The sequence below is a fragment of the Rhinoraja longicauda genome, chromosome 8 (genome assembly GCF_053455715.1).
Source record: "Rhinoraja longicauda isolate Sanriku21f chromosome 8, sRhiLon1.1, whole genome shotgun sequence".
NCBI classification, from domain to species: Eukaryota; Metazoa; Chordata; class Chondrichthyes; order Rajiformes; family Arhynchobatidae; genus Rhinoraja; species Rhinoraja longicauda.
In genome coordinates, this window is record NC_135960.1 from 34,228,843 (window position 1) to 34,254,196 (window position 25,354).

Below are 25,354 nucleotides of genomic sequence, written 5' to 3' on the forward strand. Positions count from 1 at the left end.
TGTAGACAGTGCAAGTGTCCCAGTGTATGTAGACAGTGCAAGTGTACCAGTGTATGTAGACAGTGCAAGTGTACCAGTGTATGTAGACAGTGCAAGTGTACCAGTGTATGTAGACAGTGCCGGTGCAAGTGTCCCAGTGTATGTAGACAGTGCAAGTGTACCAGTGTATGTAGACAGTGCAAGTGTACCAGTGTATGTAGACAGTGCAAGTGTCCTAGTGTATGTAGACAGTGCAGGTGACCCAGTGTGTGTAGACAGTGAAGTGTTCCAGTGTTTGTATACGGTGCACGTGTCTCAGTGCCTCGTCCATCAGAGCAGAGACTTCCAGCGCACGGGTGAGGCTCCCCGACCCACGTGACCGGCCGGGCCAGGGCCCGACGCAGTGCGCATGCGCGCGGATGGTCCCGCCCCTGCGCGAGGAGTTTCCGCGTGCGCGGAATGTTGACGTCACAGCGCCGTCCGCGTCACCGGCTGTTGTCGTCGATCGAGAGAGGAGGTGAGTCGGAGCGGAGGTGGGGGAAAGGGGTGGAGGGGAGAGAGAGAGAGAGGGGGGGGAGAGGGAGAGGGAGGGGGGGGAGAGGGAGGGGAGGGAGAGGAGAGAGGAGAGAGAGAGAGAGAGGGGGGGGAGAGAGAGGGGGGAGAGAGAGGGGGGGAGAGAGAGGGGGGAGAGAGAGGGGGGGAGAGAGAGGGGGGAGAGAGAGGGGGGAGAGAGAGGGGGGGGAGAGAAAGAGAGAGGGGAGAGTAAGAGAGAGGGGGAGGGAGGGAGAAACGGGTGGGTGGGGGGTGGGTGGGAGAGAGAGAGAGAGAGAGAGAGAGAGAGAGAGAGAGAGAGAGAGAGAGAGAGAGAGAGAGAGAGAGAGAGAGAGAGAGAGAGAGAGAGAAACGGATGTGGGGAGGGAGAAATGGGTGGGGGAGGGAGAGGGTGCAGGCTGGGAGGGAAGTGAGAGAGAGAGAGAGAGGGGAAGTGAGGGGGGATGGGAAAGAGTGGAAAGGGAAGGGATGGTGGGGAGAGGGACTGTTGTTGACTGAGAAAGGGGAAGCGGGGTGGAGAGCGAAAGGGAGAGAATGGAATGGGAGGGAGGGGGGATGGGAGGGGGAGAGGCAGATGAGCTATGTAAAACAGTTAAAGCTAAAGATTTGTTAAAGCGGTTACAGTGTGTTTGCATCTGATAAATAAATTCCTTTTGAATAAGTTACAATTTGATAACAAAGTTTTGTCATTTGGTGTAAGTTGGTGCTACATTTTTAAAAAAAAAAACTGTTCCCTTCCTGTGGACTTTGCCTGCAGAGATTACTTTTAACGATGTGGATGCAAAAAATATAGTTACTGATTTCATTTCTCAGTGATAGTGATGGGTGGTATATGAAAAGTGAATAATTAAAGTGTGAAAATGTTAGTTCTGTTACATTAAATCTTCATTTGCATACCAGAGGAAGAATCTGATCAAAATCACTTTCTATCGTTGAGCTGATGGGCCTGTTTCCGCATTGTATAGCTCTATGACTGAATGTCAGTTTCCTGTTGATAAACAGCTGGCATAACCAAACACATTAGTATAATTTATTTCCAGTCCCCTTGGGTTGATTAGTGCAGATGAATAATCACATGGGTCCAGTGGGTCAGCCCAGCAGTCATTCTTAGTGTTGTGTCAGTGGGCAGCACTCATGCTTTTGGGTCAGAAAGTTGTACATTCCAACTTCACTCCAGTGATTTGACTGGAAAAACTGAGTTGTTGGTCCCAGGTGAAACTTGTCTTTCAGGGAAATGTTAAACAAAGATGTTAGCTTAAATTGAATGGCTGCAAAAGGTCAGGACATAAGAGGCTAGTTGCTGGAATTGAGAACAAAACAAACTGTTGGAGGAATTCAGCAGGTCTGGCAGTATCTTGGAGTGAAATGGACAATGCTAATAGACAATAGACGCAGGAGTAGGCCATTCAGCCCTTCGAGCCAGCACCGCCATTCAATGCGATCATGGCTGATCACTCTCAATCAGTACCCCGTTCCTGCCTTCTCCCCATACCCCCCTCACTCCGCTATCCTTAAGAGCTCTATCCAGCTCTCTCTTGAAAGCATCCAACGAACTGGCCTCCACTGCCTTCTGAGGCAGAGAATTCCACACCTTCACCACCCTCTGACTGAAAAAGTTCTTCCTCATCTCCGTTCTAAGAAAAAGTTCTTCCTCATCTCCGTTCTAAGAAAAAGTTCTTCCTCATCTCCGTTCTAAATGATGTTTGGATTGCGACCCTCCTTCAAACAGGTGAAGTAGAGGAAATAGCTGGCAGAGGCAGGAAAGAGTGGGCAAGAACAAACAAGTCATAGTTGGATTCAGATGAGGAGGGGTGATTGGCAGTAGAGTTAGGTGGGGAAAGGGGTGGAAGTGGTGACAAAGTGAAGTGGAGAAGCCAAAAGGGTGCAGATTGGAATTTGATAAAGGGAGATTGGGTAGTGAAGTGCAGAACTAGGGGGAGGGATAGTTGGGGAAGGGTAGGGAAGAGGGGAGGAGGGGGTGGTCATGGAAAGAAAAATGGGAAGGATGGAGGGGGTGGGCATCTGAAATTGGAGAATTTGATGTTCATTTCCTTAGGTTGTAGGCTACCCAAGTGGAGCAGGTGCTGTCTTCTAGTTTGCATGTGGCCTCACTGGCATTGGAGAATGTAATAGGCCCCATGGTTCTGGTCTTGGTTGTTTCTTCTGTCAGTGTGTGGCAGATTTTCTTCTCATTATCTTCTGTAGGAGCCATTTATGCTTAATTCAGTTATTGTCATTGTGTTACGGCTATGTTTTAATATTTCTAGTTTATGTCTTTTTTGCCTGCTTGTGGGTGTGACTTAATGCGTAATGGGGAGTGTCTAGATGGGAGGAGGCTAGTGTGTCGACCGAGGTTGTGGGTCAGTTTAGACTCGGAGGATGGTGAGCATACAGTTCTTTACCACGCGCTCGTACCATGCGCTCGCACCAGCTATATTTGTAAGAACCATACGGTAATAACTGCAAGAATTTTTAGATATTGTTTGAAGAAGAAACAGTTGATAAAGTACGGAAACTGACGAATTACTCTATGATTTGTGCTACTTTAATAAAACCAATTAATGAAGAAAAGAAGTTTGGAAGATTTGTTTTGTCATATCAGGGTGCGACGTGTGCGTAAGCTATAACTACATTTCATCCCCGAGAAGTAATGGCTATCGAAGTGGGATTTCGAGATGGTATAGAAACTGCCATTACATCTTCTCTGTAATCTGATTTTGCATTTCTTACATTACAATGCTGACTATAATTACTTCCTGCATAACTGCAAGTCTTTGTGTATATGATAGAAAAGCATGTAAGTGGCCTACTTGTGTCTGATCCAGTCTGGCCAAACTGCACATGAACTAACAGCAATTGGTTGTAGAGTCGAAATGTAAGAAATCCTGGCTGGGAGTTGTAGGTTTTTAAATTTTTTGCCAGTTTCAGTTAAAGCAGTGAAACCAGCAGTAATTTGTAACAGCAATCTCTCCATAGATCAGAGATTGAACCTCAGACCCCCTTGCCTGTATAATTTAGTATCATGCTAGATAATCTATCTCCCTTGCTCTTATCAGATGGGGGACAGGAAAGTTACTAATGTCCTTTCATTTAAAATACTTTCCCTTAAAATATTTCTGCCAGGGTTAAGTGTTACTAACTTGGAGCAATACTAATCAGTGGAAATCAGCTGTGTTCAAATAGAGTAATCTGGTGCAAGTGGTTTAGTTGCTTTTTGAACACTTATGAAGTGCAAGGTGAATCAGTTTGGCTTATTGGAAGAATCAGTGCAAGAACATTTGAGTATTTCATTGGTTTTATTAAAGATTGTACTTCCTTGTATAATCCCTGGATATCCAGCAAATCAGTTTAATGTTATTCTCTGATCCTTAACCCCTTCTCTCTCCTATAGCACTCTATTGGGCCCTAGTGGTTACTTTGCAATTCCTACCCTGGTTTAATTTACCAAAATACAACATCTCTCACTTGTCCGCATTAAATTTTATTTGCCAATCCGTAGTAGCTCAATTGGTCTCGATCTTGTTGTAATCTTAGATAACCTTCACTGTCCACCACCCTAGTAATTTTGGTGTCATCAGCAAATTTATTAAGCATGATTACAACATTATCATCCAAATTGTTCATAAAGATGACAGACAACAATGGGTCCACCATCCATCCCTGGTCACTACTGGTCAATAGCCTCTACCCTGAGCAACCCACCACTATCATTTTCTGTTTCCTATCTTTAAGCCAATTTTGTATCCAATTGGCTAGCTCACCTTGGATTCCATGTGGTTTAACCTTCCAGATTAGCCTATCGTGCAGGAACTCGTGAAAGGCCTTGCTAAAGTCCATACAGACAATGACCACTGCCCTGCCCATATCATTCCTTTGATTACATCTTCAAACCTAATCAAATTTCTGAGACATACTTTCCCACAACCAAAGCATGCTGATTACCCTCTGTCATTCCTTTCCTTTCCAAATGCTGGTGGATCCTGTCCCTCAGAATCCCCTCCAGAAAGTTTCATAAATCTGCAAATGGAATTTTATTGTTAAGACAGCTTAGAAATGCATGATCAGATCCTGAATTGGGGCTTGAAAGTGTGTTGAATCCCTTCATATCACCTCTTCTATAGCCAACAATGGACCATTGTAGGCTCCACCTCTCTTGAGTCATTGGTGCCGGCTCTGATTTGTTCTGTACCTTTTCATACTTCAGGTTTCCCTCTCCCCAGGCTCTCAGTCTGAAGAAGGGTCTCGAACCAAAATATCACCCATTTTCTCCAGAGATGCTGTTTGACCCACTAAGTTACTCCAGCATTTTGTGTGTATCTTGAACATGTGACACTTGATTTAGAGAAGAGTTCTACCAAACCAATGTGCAGACAAGAGATAGTTTAAATTGCTGGTTATGGGTTCGTGGTTGCTGGGTTTAGACGTATCATTCTTGACGATTCTGAAATTATCTTTGAATTTTCAGGACTTGACTTTGCATTGAACACGAGATTCGCTGAGGAACAGGATGGCACCAAGAATTTGGTTATTGAGAGTTACAGGAATTCTTTGTGCATTAAGCCTTGAAACCTGGGGAGCTCCGGACCCTGTTCCCAGTAAGAATTTTTGCTCTTATACTATAAGGCTAAAAGCTTTCCTGCAAAATGTCTAGGGAAATAAGCTGCTAAATGACTTTGGTACTTGGTATCTTTGTTTTATCTATTTTATGTTGTAATTTGGCACCATTAGTTTCATTATCATTTGAACCTCCACATCACACCTAAAGGATTGTTAATGCGAATTACATTCAATTGGATTTTATCTTGAAACTGACGAGGAACTCGTCGATTTGTTTAATCCGTGATGCATCGGAGATACTATAATCCTTTGGTAGTTACTAGGCTTTAGTTACAAGCCAACTTGTACCTAAAATCTAAGGGAGCAATTTGATTACTGATTGTTCTAGATCGGATGCTGGAGTTAATATAACTGCACATATTACCCAAGTGTTTTAATGAACGGCTTTAAAATGGGCTTATTGCGAACTGAGCTTTGTGGAGAGAAACTGCAAAGCTATGAGAAAGAGGAATCTGGGAATCCTTGACATGATTCACAAATGGTTAGTATGCACATACTGTAAGTAATTAGAAAGTTAACAGAATGATATTGTTTATTGCTGGAGAAATAGAATGCCAAAGTTTGAATATCACGTTATATGGTATTGGTGAGACCATAACTAGAGTAGCGATGTTGCCTGCCTATGTAGGAAAAGATGTTCATGTGCTGGAAACAGTTAAACAAAGTTTTAATAGGCTAATACCCTAGTTTATTTTGGTTTATATATGTCACATGTACTGAAAAGCTTTTTGTTGTGTGCTATCCAGTCAAGAAAAGACACATGATTACAATCAAGCTGTCCACAGTGTACAAATAAAGTGTTATTAGCTGATAGATTGGCATTGTGGTGGTTAAATGGGTTTAGCCCACGTGGATTCACTCACAACCTGCTGCAGACCCAAACTGGCAGCCATGTCCCTCGGGACTTGGCCAGCTGGGTTAATACTGGAGCTGCCAAGACATCCTTGGTAGTGGGCTTTGAAGTTCTTTACCTACCTCCATCAAGTTCTAGTCAAATAACCAATCTGCTGAGCCACCACAATTCTTCAGTTGCCTCGTAGTCATGCAGTCAATCAGTGATTGTGATGAACAAAACTGCACTTGCTGAAAATCCAAAATAAAAACTGGAAATGCTGAAAATACACAGCAGGTCAGACAGCACCTCCTAGGGACAGAAACAGTTAATGGTTCAGGTCATTTGTTTTTGTGAATTATTACTGTCCAAACAAAACCCTTCATTGTGTACTGGCTGTGTTTGGGGAAGATTTGATTATTGGGGTAGAAAAGAAATAGTTTAATTTGGATTGTCATAACATGCCTTAAAACCACCAATATATTTTAGCAATCACTTGTGCGAATTTGTACGCAGCAAACTGCGTTATTGTGTAGGGAGTCTGCTTTGTAATGTTGCCTGAGGGGTAAATACTGGCTCGAACACTGAAAATATCGGACTTCATCAAAATGGTCATTTAGGGATCTGGAGGGTGGAGGAGACATCTGTATAACGTGTCAGTTGAAAGAAAACTTGTTTCAGTGCAGCACCACCTTAATATTGCACTTAAGTTTCAATGTTAGTTTTGACTTGAACATCTTGAATGGGATTTCGAATTTGCAATCTTGTGATTTAGAAACAGAAAAATAGAAAATAGGTGCAGGAGGAGGCCATTCGGCCCTTTGAGCCAGCACCGCCATTTATTGTGATCATGGCTGATCATCCACAATCAGTAACCTGTGCTCAACTTCTCCCCATATCCCTTGATTCCACTATCCCCCAGAGCTCTATCTAACTCTCTCTTAAATTCATTCAGTGATTTGGTCTCCACTGGCCTCTGTGGTTGAGAATTCCACAAATTCACAACTCTGGGTGAAAAAGTTCCTACTCACCTCAGTTGGAAAAGGCCCCCCCTTTATTCTAAGACTGTGGCCCCTGGTTCTGGACTTCCCCAACATTGGGAACATTTTTCCTGCATCTCGCTTGTCCAGTCCTTTTATAATTTTATATGTCTCTATAAGATCCCCTCTCATCCTTCTAAACAGTGAATACAAGCCTAGTCTTTTCAATCTTTCCTCATATGACAGTCCCGCCATCTCGGGGATCAATCTTGTGAACCTACGCTGCACTGCCTCAATTACAAGGATGTCCTTCCTCAAATTAGGAGACCAAAACTGTACACAATACTCCAGATGTGGTCTTAACTGCAGAACCTCTTTACTCCTATACTGAAATCCTCTCGTTATGAAGGCCAACATGCCATTAGCTTTCTTCACTGCCTGCTGTACCTGCACGCCAACTTTCAATGACTGGTGTACAAGGACACCCAGGTCTCGCTGCACTTCCCCCTTACCTAACCTGACACCATTGAGATAATAATAACCTCACATTTATCTATATTATACTGCATCTGCCCACTCACTCAACCTGTCCAGGTCACCCTGCAATCTCCTAAAATCCTCTTCGCAGTTCACACTGCCACCCAGCTTTGTGTCATCTGCAAACTTGCTAGTGTTACTTCTAATTCCTTCATCCAAATCATTAATATATGGTAAACAGTTGCGGCCCCAACACCGAGCCTGTGCGGCACTCCACTCGCCACTGCCTGCCATTCTGAAAAGGCCCTGTTTACTCCTACTCTTTGCTTCCTGTCTGCCAACCAATTCTCTATCCTTGTCAACATCCTACCCCCAATACCATGTTCTCTAATTTTGCTCACCAATCTCCCGTGTGGGACCTTATCAAAGGCTTTCTGAAAGTCTAGATACTACATCCACTGGCTCCCCTTCATCCATTTTATTGTCACATCCTCAAAAAATTCCAGAAGATTAGTCAGGCATGATTTCCCTTTCATAAATCAATGCGGACTTGTACTTATCCGTTTACTGCTATCCAAATGCACCGTTATTACCTTTTCAATAATTGACTCCAGCATCTTCCCCATCACCGATGTCAGGCCAACTGATCTATAATTCCCCATTTTCTCTCTCTCGCTCCTTTCTTGAAAAGTGGGCTAACTTTAGCTATCCTCCAATCCACAGGAACTGATCCTGAATCTATTGAACATTGGAAAATGATCACCTCCCTGAGTATCCTGGGATGCTCAGAGCCACCTCCCTGAGTATCCTGGATGCAGACCACCGGGCCCTGGGGATTTATCAACCTTCAGTCCCATCCGTCTACCCAATACTATTTCTCGCCTAATGCAAATTTCTTTCAGTTCCTCTACCCCCCTAGATCTTCTGTCCTCTAGTACATCTGGGAGATTGTTTGTGTCTTCCTTAGTGAAGACAGATCCGAAGTACCTGTTCAACTCTTCTGCCATTTCCTTGTTGTCCATAATAATTTCACCCGTGTCTGCCTTCAAGGGACCCACATTTGACTTTGCTACTCTTTTTCTCTTAATATATCTAAAGAAGCTGTTACTGTCCTCCTTTATATTCTTGGCCAGCTTCCCCTCGTACTTCATCTTTTCAGCCCGTATTGCCCGTTTTGTTACCTTCTGTTGTCCTTTGAAAGTGTCCCAATCCACTGGCTTCCCACTACTCTTTGCTGTGTTATACGTCTTTTCTTTTAGTTTTATTCCATCCCTAACTTCCCTTGTCAGCCACGGTTGCCTCCTACTCCCCTTAGAATCTTTCTTCCTCTTTGGAATGAAATGATCTTGCATCTTCCAGATTATGCCCAGAAATTCCTGCCATTGCTGTTCCACCATCATTCCTGCTAGGATCCCTTTCCAGTCTACCTTGGCCAGCTCCTCACTCATGCCTTCATAGTCCCCTTTGTTCAACTGCAACACTGACACTTCCGATTTAACCTTCTCCCTCTCAAATTGCAGATTAAAACTAATCATATTATGATCACTACCTCCAAGCGGTTCCTTTACCTCGAGTTCTCTTTATCAAATCTGGTTCATTGGACAACACTAAATCCAGAATTGCCTTTTCTCTGGTAGGCTCCAGTACAAGCTGCTCTAAGAATCCATCTCGGAGGCACTCTACAAACTCTCTTTCTTGGGGTCCAGAACCAACCTGATTTTCCCAGTCTACCTGCATATTGAAATCCCCCATCACCACAGTGGCATTACCTTTGTTACATGTCAGTTTTAGCTCCTGCTGCAACTTACACCCTATATCCGGGCTACTATTTGGGGGTCTGTAGATAACTTCAATTAGTGTTTTACCTTTACAATTCCTCAATTCTATCCACAGTGACTCTACATCGTCAGTCCCTATGTCACTCCTCGCAAGGGACTGAATTTTGTCCCTCACCAACAGAGCTACCCCATCGCCTCTGCCCACCTGCCTGTCCTTTAGGATGTATAACCCTGAATATTAAGTTCCCAAGCCCAATCCTCCTGCAGCCACGTCTCTGTAATCCCCACAATGTCATTTCTACCAATCTCTAACTGAGCCTCAAGCACATCTACTTTACTTCTTATACTTCGCGCATTCATATACCATACTTTTAATTCCTTACTCATCTCACATTTCACATCGATTCCTATTACACTTGGCCATTCTCTCCTATCCCTTTGTGAGCTTTCTTTCCCGTTAATTCTGGGGTCATTAACTATCCCTTTACTCTCTTCCCCTTTAACTCCATCTTTGACTATCCCATTTGCCACCCCCTCCCCCTATTTAGTTTAAAATCACCCGTGTAGCAGTGGCAAACCTGCCTGCCAGAATGCTGGTCCCCCACCTGTTAAGGTGCATCCGTCCCTTTTGTACAATTCCCCCTTACCTCAAAACAGATCCCAGTGGTCTAAGAATCTAAATCCCTGCCCTCTGCACCTGCTCCTCAGCCACACATTCAGGTTCTGTATCTCCCTGTTCCTGCTCTCACCAGCACGAGGAACTGGAAGCAATCCGGAAATAACCACCCTGGAGGTCCTGCTTTTCAGCATTTTTCCAAGCTCTCTAAAGTCACGCTGCAGAATATCCATCCCCTTCTTTCCGACGTCGTTTGTGCCGACATGCACTACTACTTCTGGCGGTTCACCTTCGCCCTTGAGGAATTTCTGCAATCTGCCCGTGACATCCTGGATCCTGGCACCAGGGGGGCAGCGCACCATCCTCGAATCCCACCTGTTGCCGCAGAAACCCCTGTCCATACCTCTCACAATGGTGTCTCCTACTACCACGGTGTTGCCTGACGTTAGCCTCTTTGGTTTTGGCTCAACAGCATGTTTTGCTTTGCGTTTAGGTTTGGGTGCTACTCCTTGGGCTTTCACTAGCAAAGAATTAATGTTGATGACCAACTTCTTGTCAGGTTCTTTGCACCCTTTCCTGGCCACTGACCTCCAAAATAAGTTGAAGTTTACGTCTGAGTGACTGTTACTAGACAAGGGCCAGTTTCATCAGTGATGCACAACAATGTTCCTCAATTTTTGAAATATGTCTGATTTTTATATCAGGATATTGCAACTTTTAGGAAATCCAACATATCCCATTTTCCTGTGCTGTCATTTATTTACAAACCTTTGGTTCAATTTGCCATTCATTTTGTCAATAACAGCTGTACACTTTTAGTGCTTAAACAGTTTTAAAAGCTTGTGCTTCAAGGAGGAAGAGAAAATGGTTAATTCCTGTATTTTTAACTTATATTTTCAATGTTTTAGAACAGAACATTGAAATTACTGTCATCTGTTCATTTTGACTGATCCAGGTTACCATCTGATAATATGGAATTTATATAATCTGGTTTGAAACAGTAATTAGATAATATAATTACTGAAATGCCATCTCATGTATCACAGGGTGTAAATAATGGGATAATTGTTAATGAATGTATCTTACTACCTTCCGAGCATAGCATGAATCCATATATTAAGAGAAAGCATATTTGTTAATGAAGATGATGAAAAGTTTTACTTAAACTAAATATGTATCCTTTTTTTCAGCTTGCAATGCCAGTACCAACACAAATTGTGCAGAATGCTTGAGGAATGTTTCGGTGAGTAACATGGTAGTTAGATTCTTGTAGCACTCTCTATCTGGTGAATGGTAATTGCTTCATTTGGTTGTACAAGAGAGAAAAGATTAGTGTGTGTTAAGAGGGTATGATGAGATATGACGGGGAGGGTTGGAATTTTCCATATGTCAGTAGAAGCTGCTGTCATAGTATTTCTCAACTAATTAATGAAATAATATTACATTAATTTTGATATTTTGCTGTATGCAAGTCTGACCATGCAATGTCTGCATGCAGTTAAATCAGTGAAAGACTTTTCATTTATTGAATTATTCTAAAGGTTCTCTACGATTTGCTACACATATTTGAAGGGCTGGTTCAGAGTTTACATCGTCAATACTGGTATATCCATTGCGAGTATCGACCATGACATTTCATTTTATTTTTTATTAAAAACTTTCAGCTGATGAGAGCAAACACAAATAGATTTATGAAATGGGCCATATGTGAGGAACCTGAGTTTTTCTTTGAATATGTGGGTGGCTGCACCAGTGATTGAAATGGGAAATGCAGACTCTTGGCTTCTGAAGGCATTTAATAAAAATGCCCCCAAATAATTTTTGATAAAATGAAGGTACTTTATTAATGGGATTTGGAAATTATTGAAAAGCAGGGGGCAGAGAGGGTACAATGGCAGCTACTCAAATTCTGGGAATATTTCCACTGGGCTGCTGGAAGGATCCGTGTTGAGATGGTGACTATTCACTGAAGTTGTAGATTTGGATGTTGGGATGGGAATCCTGGTTTATCAAGGATAGCAGCATTTAGTTGGAATTGCTTTGTTCGAAGGTATTCATAGATTGAGCATATGGTCTCGTGATGGACAAATGAGATAATCAATTTTGGATCTGAAAAAGACCAGGCTAGTACATAGTAAATAGTTTAAAAATTGAAGTATTGAAGATGCAATTATTCATCGGGTTAACACATTTCAGTTCTTAAAATGTCATTGGCAAGGAGAAAAAGATAATCAATGCTAAGGACCTTGATATCTAGAGCACTTGTAGTAGAATTACAGCACAGCTATATAGATGGCCTGGCTAGACTACACATGGATGCTGCCAATAGTTCTGAGCACCGCATTTCAGGAATGGTATATTAATTGGCCTTGAGGTGCAGTGTAGATTTTCAAGAGTGATGCTTAAATTCCATTAAATTGAAATTATGCAAACTAAATTATGATCCTTGGAAATAAGAAAATGGAGTACTTAGAACATTTCTCATCTTAAGCTACTTCATCTGAACTGATGGTCCCTGGTTTGACAGCCTCCAGTTTATACACCTCGGATGCCACCTCAAGTAGACATACCTCCTCTGCTTGATCGTCTCTTTTAATTTTATGGAGCTTTATCACTGTACATTCTCTTCTGGAGAAAGGAGCCTTCACAATTCATTCTGCAGCATCTGTTGGGCCTCTTTTGTATCCCCTTCAGTGTCTTTTGTATCCTTTGTACCTTGTGGAGACCAGAACTATTCATAGCATTTCATGCACAGTCTTGAAAGGTCTTCTCATAATTGATTGCTAATTGGCAAAAATGTTGATTAGAGCTGATCTAATATCTATTTTAATCAAATTGCCTATCATGTTTTTGACTGCCTGGCCCCCTTTTCAACAGAAATAGAAAATTTAAGTGTAGTGTCCACTAAAAGCTCTCGCATCTTGTGTGTTTTATATGGCATGCATAACAGCCCAAGTGTATAAAGTGGGATTTAATAGGCACAGTTTGTACACTTCAACTTTTATTGATTTTTGTTATCATTTGGCAGTCCTTTTAGTTCTGAAGGTTACAGCTACTCAGGTTTTGTGAGTCCAGGTTAATTCTCTGGCAGGTAACTTAAATCAATGTGCTCATGTGTACAGGTGTGGTCCATTTAACCAGTTTTCTTTTGTTTTGCAGTGTTTATGGTGCAATTCTAAAAATAAATGTTATCATTACCCTGTGAAGAAGATCCTGCCGCCGAAATCTCTATGTCCACTGTCTGATGCACGATGGGGAGTCTGCTGGGGTAAGAGGCAAAATAATTTTGTTTACTTAATAATCATGAAATGATTAGAGGAGCTGTACTCAAAGTATTGAACATTGCAATGTTGTTGTCTTTCACTGCACTTTGGCATGCTTTTACCTTGGTCTCACACTGTATATAGCTCCACACCTTTGTTGCTTTATGCCTAAATCACATTTCCCATTCTCTCATTACTTCATTGCCCTGCTATTTTCTAAAACCTCTTCTGGACAAGTGCTTCTCTTTCATGGCCAACATCCAACCTCCTGAACATGGATAAAGCTATTCACTTTCTTGTATCCCTCCCCCTCCTCATTTGCTTGCTATGCCTGCCGTTTGGGAAGATTGTGCTTTCAATATGCCCAACTCCCTTCAGTTACACATGGAATCCAAAATTGCCAAGCCTTTGCCATTGGACTTGCGCCTATATTTTGACAACTATGGATTTTGCCATTGTGCTCATGTAGGAGGGCCAAAAGACATAGAAACAGAATCAGTCCATTTGGCCAATCGAGTCTACTCCACCATTTAATCATGGCTGATCTAAATTTCCCCCTCTGCCACATTCTCCTGCCTTCTCACCATAACCTTTGATGCCCTTCATCAATCTCCGCTTTTAAAATGCCCAATGTCTTGGCATCCAGAGCCATCTCTGGCAACGAAATCGACAGATACCACACCATCTGGCAAAATAAATTCCTTCTCATCGGCATTCTAAAGGTATGTCATTTTATTCTGAGACTGAAAACATCTTTTCCATGTCCACTCTATTTAGCCCTTTCATTATCTGTTAGGTTTCAATGAGAACCCCCCTCATCCTTCTAAACTCTAGTGATTACAGGCCCAAAGCCTTCAAAAACTCCTCGTACCCATTCATCCCCGGGATTACCATCGTAAACTCCTGGACCCTCTCCAAAATCAGCACATCCGTCCTCGGATATGGGGCCCAAAATTGCTCACTATATTCCAAATTTGGCCTTGTTAGCACCTTATAAACCCACAGCATTTTGTTTTTACTTTAATATTCTGGTCTCCTTGAAGTGAATGCTAACATTGCATTTGCCTTCCTTCGTGCCGACTCAACTTGCAAATTAACCTTGTGAGAATCCTGTACCAGCACTCCAAAGTCCCTTTGCGCTTTTGATTTGTGAACCCTCTCCCCATTTAGAAAGTAGTCTATGCCTTTATTCCATCTACCAAAGTGCATGACCTTACACTTTGCTGCACTGTATTCCATTGGACATTTTGCCCCTCTCCCACCTGTCCAAGGCCATCTGCAGTCTTCCTACTTCCTCAACACTACCTGCCCCTCCACCTATCTTCATGTCATCCACAAACCTGGCCACAAAGTTATCCATACCATCATCCAGATCTTTAACCTATAACGTGAAAAGTAGCAGACCCAACACTGACCCCTGTGGACCACCAATAGTCACCGGCAGCCAACCAGAGAAGGCCTCCTTTATTCTCACTCTACATTCTGCCAGTCAGCCAATGCTATCTATTCATGCTAGTACTTTGCCACTAATACACTGGGCTCCTATCTTGTTTAGCAACCTCACATGACATATTATCAAAGGCCTTCTGAAAATCCATTTAAATGCCATTCACTGACTCCTTTGTCTACCCTGCTTATTACCTCCTTAAAAAACTCTCAACAGTTTCTAAACTCCATTTAGAACGGAGATAAGGAAAAACTTTTTCACTCAGAGTTGTAAATCTGTGGAATTCTTTGCCCCAGAAGGCAGTGGAGGCCAATTCTCTGAATGCATTCAAGAGAGAGCTAGATAGAGCTCTTAAGGATAGCGGAGTCAGGGGGTATGGGGAGAAGGCAGGAACGGGGTACTGATTGAGAATGATCAGCCATGATCACATTGAGTGGTGGTGCTGGCTAGAAGGGCTGACTGGCCCACTCCTGCACCTATTGTCTATTGTCTAACAGGTTTGGTGGGCATTATCTCCCCATAACACATTTTTAGACTTTAGAGATACAATGCCCTTCGGTCCACCGAGTCCACGCTGACCAGCATTCACTCAGTACACTAGTATTATCCTCCACACGAGGGACAAATTACAATTTTTACCGATGCCAAATAACCTACAAACCTACATGTATGTCTTTAGAGCGTGGGAGGAAACCTGAGCACCTGGAGAAAACCCACGTGGGCACAGGGAGAATGTACAAACTCTGCACACACAGAATTCGTAGTCAGGATCGAACCTGGGTGTCCGGTGCTGTAAGGCATCGTCATTCCTGCTAAGGTGCCCTTCTAATCAACTTCTACACCTTAAGCTCCCTAATCAACGCTGGCTCATTGCACAACATCAAATCCAGAATTGCCTTTTCCCTAGTGGGTTTGACCACAAACTGCTCTAAGAAGCCTTAGGGATTCTGCAGATTCCTTCTCTTGGGATCCAGTACCAACCTGATTTTCCCTGTCTACTTGCATAATGAAATCCCCCATGGCCTCTGTAACAGAGGGGTTGGAACTTGCTCTCTTATTCTATAAAGACTGAGCTTATGCAAATCTAAGGGTGCAGTCTTTATATTTAAGGACATGTATAATAGTTATTTTGCCATATGTGGCTGTGTATACTGTGAATGATATTGGACCTACGCCCCCTCTCAGAGCAAGTGACCAAAATCAAGAGATGGTCTCTTGGTGTAATTAAATCATGCTAACTTGCAAACTAGAATAAAAATAGATTGACTGTGTATGTTCACAGAATGTAGATTTTATTTCAAATCAAGGAATGCGTGCTGCATATGTAACATAACAGTGAGTATTATTAGTCATTTGTGCGTGACTGTCAAAGCCAGCATTTATTACCTGTTCATAAATTAGTGATGGCTTGTTTGTTTCAGTTGCTGCTATTGTCTGCCTTTCGACACATTTCCGTATAATCGTGCAGCTTGTCAGGACATTTCCATGGGCAGTAAAGAATTGACTGCATTGATGTGTCTGGAATCTCACACAAGCTGGAGCAGATAGAGACAGAGTTCCGTCCCTAAATAATATCTTTCATTAGTACAATTCCCTCCATGGTAGTTAAGATAGCCAAACAAGATGTAAGATGTTATAAGGAGTTGATCACATCTTGGTCAAAGAGGTGGGCATTGTGGAAAGAGAGGCATAGTTTAGAGGGGGAATTCCAGAGGCTTAAGGTGTAGCTGAAGGTACAGCTGGCAATATTGGAACAATTAAATTCTGGACGTTGAAGTCAGTAATTAGGAAAGCTTGAAGACAGGAGAATAGAGCAGTGATAAGGAACCTTGTGATTTGAAAAGGATGAGGCTTTTAAAATTGAAGTTTTGCTTAACCAGAACCATTATAGATCGGCAAGTACACTGGTGATGGCTGAATGATGTTGGACAACAGAACTGAAAGTGCATGTAAAGTTGTTCACTGAAATGATTAAAGCTATGGCTACAAGGACGTGGATTGGGGCTTCAACAACAGATGAGAAGTGTGGGCAGAATTGGATATTGTTTGGGAGGTGGCAATACTACGACTTTAGCAGTAAAATGAGTGAAGTATTTGATTCAGGATTAAAGATTGCGGCAGGATTGTGAGCAGGTTTGAAGATTTTCCAAGAAGAGATGTGGAGTCAGTGATTTAGGAAGGGAGAATGTGGACCATGAAGGTGATGAATTGAGATTAGTGAATTAGAGAGTTTTTATCCACAATCTGACAGTTTTGTGCTGCATATTACTTGTTATCTGCTTATTTTAGTTTGTATTTCAGTCTCTCAAACAATATTCCACTATGGACTGTAGCCTCGGTAATCTAATGTCTTGTTCAATAGTTCAGCCTCAGAGTACAAATTAATGCAGAAAACAACTCAATTTCTTATTGGCTAGTAAAGTCTGTTCACAGTGCATTAGGTCCAAAGTAATTGTTAGATTAATATTTGATTGAGACAAGATGTTTTTTTTAAATATAGCAAAGTGACTGTTGTCGAGTACAGAAACAGGCCTTTTGATGACCATCAAGTTCCTACGTACGCTGATTGTATTTTACAATGGTCTGTAGTAAAAGCAACATATAAAATCTCAAATGATACTTTGTTCTCTTTCAAGGCCAGCTAAGATTCTATTTTAGTTTGGTTCTGCACTCAATGTTTAGGCAACACTAGACATTGACTCTATTCCCTAGATAAAGTAACCCGTCCTGAAATGTCAATTATCCAATTCCCTCCCCAGATTCTGCCAGACCTGCTGAGTTCCTACAGCAGCTGTTCTTTTTTGGCTATAAATTTCCAACATCCACAGTCTCTTGTGCACCTTGATTATTTTCTCACTTAGATCAATCTCATTTTTACTGGGCCTAATTGGTGTTGAATGCACTGAGGTTAGTTTAATGTATCAGTGTTTTGATTGTTATCCAGTGAAGGCACGCAATTGGCAATCGTTACAGACAGGAGCTGCTGATCCAATGGGCAAATAAAAAGAACAAATAACTATTCAAGTAGTTTTCAGATGCAGTAGCTAAAAAGTGTTGTCAAGAAGAAGGCAGTCTTGAATAACATTTAAGAACTGCCATGGAAAAGTGGGATAGTAGGAATTGGGGTTTGTTTAGAGGGGGTATTCCCTTAATCCAGTTCCTCAGATGGGGCTGTGGGTGAAGGTAAGAACGTGGCTTGGGAAAATGGAGAGCCACATCCATCGATTTCAGCACTGTTGGAGGTTGAGGAGCGGCCTATCTCACCCAGGCCAGTTGGACTTGACTTGGACCAAGCAATGCTGTAAATACGCAGACTCCAATCTGCTGAAAATCGGTTGTGAAGGTGATCTTTCAGAATGATGAGTCCTGTGACTACTCGCCCTGCTGTGCTACTTGTTTCTTCATTACTGGTTAATTGTTGATCAGACCATTGCAAATTGTATTCACCCTGGTAACAGCACATTGTAAATGTTTTAATATATGAGTAGATGTTCTAAGTCTATGCCGCTGTGGGAAGCATCACTCCTTTCATTGCTGGCATGCCTATGAATTTTCAATGCATGATGTAGATTAACTACCCTGTAGAGCAAGTATGGAGGAATTTGATGCTGCTCGACAACGTCATATACATTTCTAAATCTTAGGTTTTATTCCCTGAATTGAGAAATTGATTGGCTTGGGAGAATGGTTTTATTTGACCAAACTTATTTCTGCTGCATGGGGAGCCTTTCAAGAGTGAAGTTCAGAAATGCCTCTACACAAATCTTTTCAAATACAGTTTTGTTAACTATAACCCAAAGTATTAAGGGGAAAATGGAATTACAAATGAACGTCAAATGGCAGAATAGACTTGAGGAACAGGTGGTTTTAATGCATATGCTCATTTGAAGAAATCAAACTACATTCCCTTTTGTTCCTTTGCAGTGAACTTTGAAGCTTTGATCATTGCCATGTCTGTAGTTGGGGGCATTATAATCTTGTCCATATGTGTCTGCTGTTGTTGCTGTTGCTGCAGGAAGAAAAAGAATAGACAGTAAGTATTTAAGATTCTATATAAAAATAAGTACTAGACAATGCAGCCAGACTTTTCCTTACCATTCAACATCCTAATGTGACATTAGTTATAATTCATGTTCCATAATGCTTCAATTCAAGGAGAATGGAGGTTGGAGTGCATATTGTTCTTTGGCCTATTAAGTATAAAATAAAATGGCAGTCAAAAGAATTTGAGGGTTTTTTTGCATTTGTTAAAGCTGAACAAGCTGGGGCTCTTAAGCAGAGAGGTATCTCAAAAGGGTCTTTAAATATATCGAAATATTTTATAGAGTAGATGCAGAGAAGATAGTTCCATGTGGTGGAACCCAATACTGAGCCATAAACTGTCCTCTGGGTTTTGGGGTGATTGCTTTTTCCAAAGTGATCCAGATGTGGAATTTGCTATCAAATACATTTGATTGAGGTGCAAATCACTGAAGCATTTGGCAAATAAATATGTACTTGAGAGTGCATCAAGAAGGGGTTACATTGAATTAAGAAAGAGCTTATCTAGAGTACAAGAATATATATTGGACTGAATGGCCTGTTGCTTCGCTGTAAATTTCTGCAATTCCTCTTTAGATTACTTCAATTACAGGAAGTTAGCCCATGCAATCTGGTATGACGGCAGTGCTGTAGGGTAATTTTATTGCAGGCTGTGGGCAACTGTGAAATTGCTTGCTCTGCCCTGGTGTATACTTGTAAATTTTGGATGATTGTTGGATGATATGTCTTTTCATTCCTCCTTGACTGACAACAAACTGAACACTGGTGCAAGTGTCCCATGTTTTTGAGCTGGCAGATAAGATTAATTATGCTGACAAAGTGCTCGGGTTTTGGGGCTGGATGGGTTAGGATAAAATGAAGCAAATATTTGGGAGGGGTTTGAGGTGCTGAGGTGAAGGCATTTCAGTTATATAAGGAACTGAAACTCAGGTTTTAAACTTACTTCCAAAGAAATTAATCATAAGCTTGACAGCTTTGTAAATAGATGAGGCAGTGGAAGACACCTTTGAATGACAGAATGCAAAATTGATGGACACCTCACTTTGGGGAAGCAAAGGAACAAGACACTAATCAGTGTGATATTTTGGAACATGAGTGGAGGGGCACACAGCTTATAATGACTCATCCTTGAGTATTACTAAAACAGTGACCTTGGGTCTCGTTGTAACATTAAAATAAGTTATTGGATTCATTAGATATTGCTTGCCCTGAGGAAAAGTCTGAGCTGAAACACATTAGAAGGTATTAAAATTGTAATGGATTCAATGACATGTCAAAAAATACGTGCATTTTTAACTTGTTCTTCAACATGGGTGTAAGTAATAACCTTTCAGAACTTTAAGGCTTATTTACTTAATTTTATCAGGCATGATGCTATAGATCAAAAAATGGAAAGAGACAAAGAACAAAGGAAAATGCGGCAAGAAGAAAGGTGAGGAAAAGAAAATGACATTTAACAAAACACTAGCTGACAGTTTTTCAGTTGTGACACTAGTTTGGGCTGTTTTCCTGGTTTTTGTAAGTCAATTCCTGCACTCCAGATGATATCTAGGTATGTCATTCACTCCAGTGTGTGTAAGCTAGCCATCATGCTCCTCATGGCCAAGTGTTGTAGATTGTCTTACCTAGCCAAATGGAGAGAGTAGTGATTCTAATAAAATTGAAGTTCACAGGCAACACTACGTTTCCCTTGATTACTATCTGATTCATTGTTCGAGACAAATCGACTGGCATTTTGTCATAAAAGTACTGCATTGCATCTGCAAAACTCATGACTTCCTAAGTCTCCAGTGGTTCAGCTGAAATGAGAAAACTAGTTTTTAATGTAGACAAACGAGATTGCAGATGCTGGAATCTGGAACAAAAAACAAAACCTCCCCATGAATTTTCTTTGCCAACGTCAATGTTGTGGTGGTTGGGATACTTCAAAGCAGATCAATGAAAAGCTCAGTGGGTCAATTTCTGTGGACGCAAAAGGTCAGGTTGCTGTATCAGATAGGGGATGGGATGTATTCCCATTAAGTTGCAATGTTGGGGGGAAGGGGAAGGGTGGGGCACAATGGGGAGGAGATGGTGGCAAGATTGAACCAGGTTAAGGAAGAGGCCCTGGGAGGGATGAACGAGATGTAAACTAAGTGGACGTGTGTGTGGGAGGAGAGCACTGGAATGTGTACCTGCGTTCAGTAATGACCATCTCAAACTTCTGATTGTATGTCATTTTAACTTTCCTTCCACTCTCACCTGTTCGCCTGTCCTTGGCTACCTCCGTTGCGAGTTAGAGGCCAAATGCAAACCAGAATAACAATATCTCATCCTATGCTTGGGTAGCTTACACCCACAGGTACAAATAATGAATCACAACCCCAACGCCCTTTTGTTCTAGTCTTTGATGCAAGCTGCATGGTATTGGCAGTGCAATGAGCGATGATCAAAACTGCCCACCCCCTACTGCTGCATACTTGACATTGTGTCAAATTTTATCTTTGTCTTGCAGGAAAAGTGAAATGAAAGTCCGGCATGACGAGATCAGGAAGAAATATGGTGAGGAGTAATATTTTGAAATGTTCATTTGTTTGTCTGTTGTTGAAAATATTTGAATGTGGCTGTGTTAGTTTATCCCTCATGAATAGTTTTTGTCAACAACAACGTTGTGCTGGTTGGGATACCTCGAGGCAGATCAATGAAATTGCATTGATTTTACAATCTAGAAACGCATCAGTCCATCTGGAATCTGTTAGAATTTATACCTCATGAGTCTCCACCCATCTTAATTCAACAGTCTCTCTTGTTATCTAGCTTTTTTGTATCTATTTCTAAAGGAGTAATGAATTCTAGACCCACTGTTTATTTTAAAGTTTGTCCATACTGTCAAAGTAGACTTAATTCTGCTTTGTCGTCTCAAAGATTCTAAAATTTGTCTGATTTGGGGAGACTCTGGTTACATGCTCAATGCTACAGTGCCCACCATAACATTTGGGACAAAGACCCATCATTTATTTATTTAGCTCTGCACGCCACAATTTGAGATTTGCAATAGAAAAAATCACATGGTTAAAGTGCACATTGTCAGATTTTAATAAAGACCATTTTTACACATTTTGGTTTCACCATGTAGAAATTACAGCAGTGTTTAAACATAGTTCCCCCATTTTAGGGCACCATAATGTTTGGGACACAGAAATGTCATGTAAATGAAAGTAGTCATGTTTAGTATTTTGTTGCATATCCTTTGCATGCAATGACTGCTTGAAGTCTGTGATTCATGGACATCGCAAGTTGCTGGGTGCCTTCCCTGGCTCTGCCAGGTCTGTATTGTAGCCATCTTTAGCTTATGCTTGTTTTGGGGGATAGTCCCCTTCAGTTTTCTCTTCAGCATATCAAAGACGTGCTCAATTTGGTTCAGATTGGGTGACTGACTTGACTACTCAAGAATTGACCATTTTTTCGTTTTGAAAAACTCCTTTGTTGCTTTAGCAGTATGTTTGGGATCATTGTCTTGCTGTAGAATGAACCGCTAGCCAATGAGTTTTGAGGCATTTGTTTGAACTTGAGCAGACAGGATGTGTCTATACGCTTCAGAATTCATTACGCTACTACCATCAGCGGTTGTATCATCAATGACGATAAGTGAACCAGTACCTTAAGCAGCCATACATGCCCAGGCTATAACACCCTCACCACCGTGTGTCACAGATGAGGTGGAAGGCTTTGGATCTTGGGCAGTTCCTTCTCTCCTCCATGCTTTGCTCTTGCAATCACTCTGATATAAGTTAAACTTCGTCTCATATGTCCACAAGAGCTTTTTTTCCAGAACTGTGGGTGCTCTTTTAAGTACTTCTTGGCAAACTGGAACCTGGCCATACTATTTTTGCAGCTAACCAGTGGTTTGCATCTTGCAGTGTAGCCTCTATATTTCAGTTCATGAAGTATTCTGCAGACAGTGGTCATTGACAAATCCACACCTGACTCCTGAAGAGTGTTTCTGATCTGTCGGACAGCTATTTGGGGATTTTTGTTTATTATAGAAAGAATTCTTCTGTCATCAGCTGTGGAGGTCTTCCTTGGCCTGCCAGTCCCTTTGTGATTAGTAAGCTCACCAGTGCTCTCTTTCTTCTTAATGATGTTCCAAACAGTTGATTTTGGTAAGCTTGATCAATCGGCTGGTGTCTCTAACAGTTTTATTTGGGTTACTCAGTCTCATAATGGCTTTGTTGACTTTCGTTGGCACAACTTTGGTCCTCATGTTGATAAACAGCAATAAAAGTTTCCAACGGTGATGGAAAGACTAGAGGAAAGACTAGGTGTGGAGAGCTCTCTTATACCTGCATTGAGGAGGCAATTAAACACAACTGAGCAATTACAAACACCTGTGAAGCTATGTGTCCCAAACATTATGGTGCCCTGAAATGGGGGGACTGTATAAACAAAGCTGTAAGTTCTACACGGTGAAACCAAAATGTATAAAAAATGGCCTTTATTAAAATCAATGTGCACTTTAACCACATGTGATTTTTTTTTTCTATTACAAATCTCAAATTGTGGAGTACAGAGGCAAATAAATGATGTGTCCTTGTCCCAAACATTATGGAGGACACTATATTTACCTGCATGATGGTGTCAATGGTGAACTAAAACACCTATTGGACAAAATATTGGTGCTTCCAAGAGTGGAAAGCACCTACACCCAGCAATGACTTCAACTGGCTAGTGGGAGGAGCTTAAGATACAAGTGGAAGCCCATATACCTGCTGGAGAGAAAGGTGGGCAGCCTGGTGTCTAAAGCATTCAGTGTTATCATTTGGAAAACTTGATGGATAGGTAGTCAAATTAGAAAAAGCCCACCTTTGTGGTGCTAATTCCCCTGTGGGGCTTTATGATTTTAAGTGTGGACTTTGTATTGTAACCATTTCAATTCATGGGGAAGAAATGTTTTAGAGCTGTTTCTGTAAGTAGCTTCAATCAAACTGCAACCGAAGAGCTATTTTACACAGAAGTTAGACGCACAATGCTAGAGTAACTTGGCGGGTCGGGCAGCATCTCTGGAGAAAAGATGACGTTTCGAGAAACCATCTTCGGACTGAAAGATAGAAATGGACAGAACAAAACGGGGCCAGCAACAGATGACCTCAAAGGCTTGAGGCCATAATGGCCCATAGTTGACTGGGGAAGATGTACTAAAGACAGGAACCATTTGTGGTCAGCCCTGTTTTGTTCTGGCCTTCACTATTTTTCAGTCCCAAGAAGGGTTCCAATCCGAAACATCATCAATTCTGGTTCTTCACAGATGCTGCCTGACCCGCTAAGTTACTCCAGCATTTTGTGTCCTATCTTCAGTATAAACCAGCATCTGCAGTTCCTACAACTGATTTACATAGGAGAGTTTCACTTGCAGTAAAAACTCTATTTTATGCATTGAATGTTCAAGTAAAAAATTGTGAATTTTACCTTTTATTTTCTTCAGGTCTCTTCAATCAACCAAATTCGTACTCCAAGTTTGAAAATAAGTAATGCAATGAAATGCAGACTGTTCTATGCCAAAAGATTCCAAATGAATACTGTTTCAATAGCGTGATAACTTTTATATACAGTAGTTACTAACCTCTCCTAGATGTTTAGAGGAAGTGTAATTAAACTATCCAAGTTTACAGCTTTTATTCATGAGGGAAGGAGAACTTTTTTAATTAGTCAAATTCTGGATCAGATGCTGTGTAATCCTGTCACTAAAAGTTTAATTCTGTGTTTCTGATATTTGCGTTGGCAATTACTGGTCTCATCTGTGAAATGAGTGTTGAATATGGACCAAACTACTGGTGGCTGCTTTTCTGAATTCCTAATGCAATGTTTTTTTTATTTAGAATGACTTCAAAATATTAATAATATATACAAATCAGTTTAATTGGAATTTTCCAGCAGGATTTTGTTTCTCTTTTCCACTTTGTAGATGGGAGGCATTTTCATTTTTTATTTTGGCTCCTCCTGATTTATACGGACAGGTCGAATGAAGCCCTTTTTATATCAATATCTGCAAACCAAAGAGAAGCTGGAAGTGGAAGTGCAGCATTTCCAAATGGCTTAGAGAAAGGGGTGGAACAAAAAAATGGGGAAACCAAGCATGGTGCCTTTCTGCTTAATAGAATACCGTCTGTGCTCTTAAAGGTCATGTTTGTATATTTTCTATTGCTTTACACGATGTAGACTGATCAATATACATTAATAGGACAGTCCACTCGCATTGCTTACTGAGTGTGGAAAAGCTGCAGAAATGCTTAACTGCTGAACTGTACTAAAAATAAAGAATAAACATATGGAGTTGAATTTTGAATTAAATCAATCGGTGTCATGGTGTACAAGGAAGATCTGAGTGGTCCAAGGATAGAAAACTCAGTCCTACAACCGGGATGTAGGCCCTTCAACCCACCAGGTCCATGATTACCATTAACACCTATTCTGGATTAATTTTACTTTTTATTTTACCAAATTCTTATCAACTCGCTACAGGTTCTATTATACAGAGAGCAATTTTTACAGTGAGCAATTAATTTACCAAACAGCTCCAAGGGATATGGGGGAAAAGCATGAACGGGGTACTGATTTTAGATGATCAGCCATGATCATATTGATTGGCGATGCTGGCTTAAAGGGCCGAATGGCCTACTCCTGCACCTATTTTTCTATGTTTCTATTGTTTAATTGAGTGCAATGATGAACAAAAACAATTTGTAGCAAAAGCAAAAGTATATTAATTACTACACTGGTCTGAGAGTAGTGTGAG

General features: G+C 41.4%; 1 protein-coding gene across 1 annotated transcript; it reads left to right on the forward strand.

Annotated features, from left to right (window-relative positions):
- The first annotated feature begins 434 nt into the window (after positions 1-434).
- On the forward strand, positions 435-24,897 carry LOC144596247 (pituitary tumor-transforming gene 1 protein-interacting protein-like). The gene is made up of 8 exons (XM_078404458.1): positions 435-496; positions 4,997-5,126; positions 11,022-11,074; positions 12,991-13,099; positions 18,466-18,574; positions 19,949-20,014; positions 21,077-21,123; positions 24,044-24,897. The coding sequence occupies exons 2-8, from the start codon at positions 5,039-5,041 to the stop codon at positions 24,088-24,090; spliced, it is 519 nt and encodes a 172-aa protein (XP_078260584.1). The 5' UTR covers positions 435-496; positions 4,997-5,038; the 3' UTR covers positions 24,091-24,897.
- Positions 24,898-25,354: the final 457 nt, after the last annotated feature.

Bases quoted from the DNA above. Each gene is read 5' to 3' on its own strand.
- LOC144596247 (XM_078404458.1), top strand. From the start codon at position 5,039: ATGGCACCAAGAATTTGGTTATTGAGAGTTACAGGAATTCTTTGTGCA. The intron at 5,127-11,021 runs GTAAGAATTTTT...CCTTTTTTTCAG, and splicing joins AGCTCCGGACCCTGTTCCCA to CTTGCAATGCCAGTACCAAC. The intron at 20,015-21,076 runs GTGAGGAAAAGA...TTTGTCTTGCAG, and splicing joins AAAATGCGGCAAGAAGAAAG to GAAAAGTGAAATGAAAGTCC.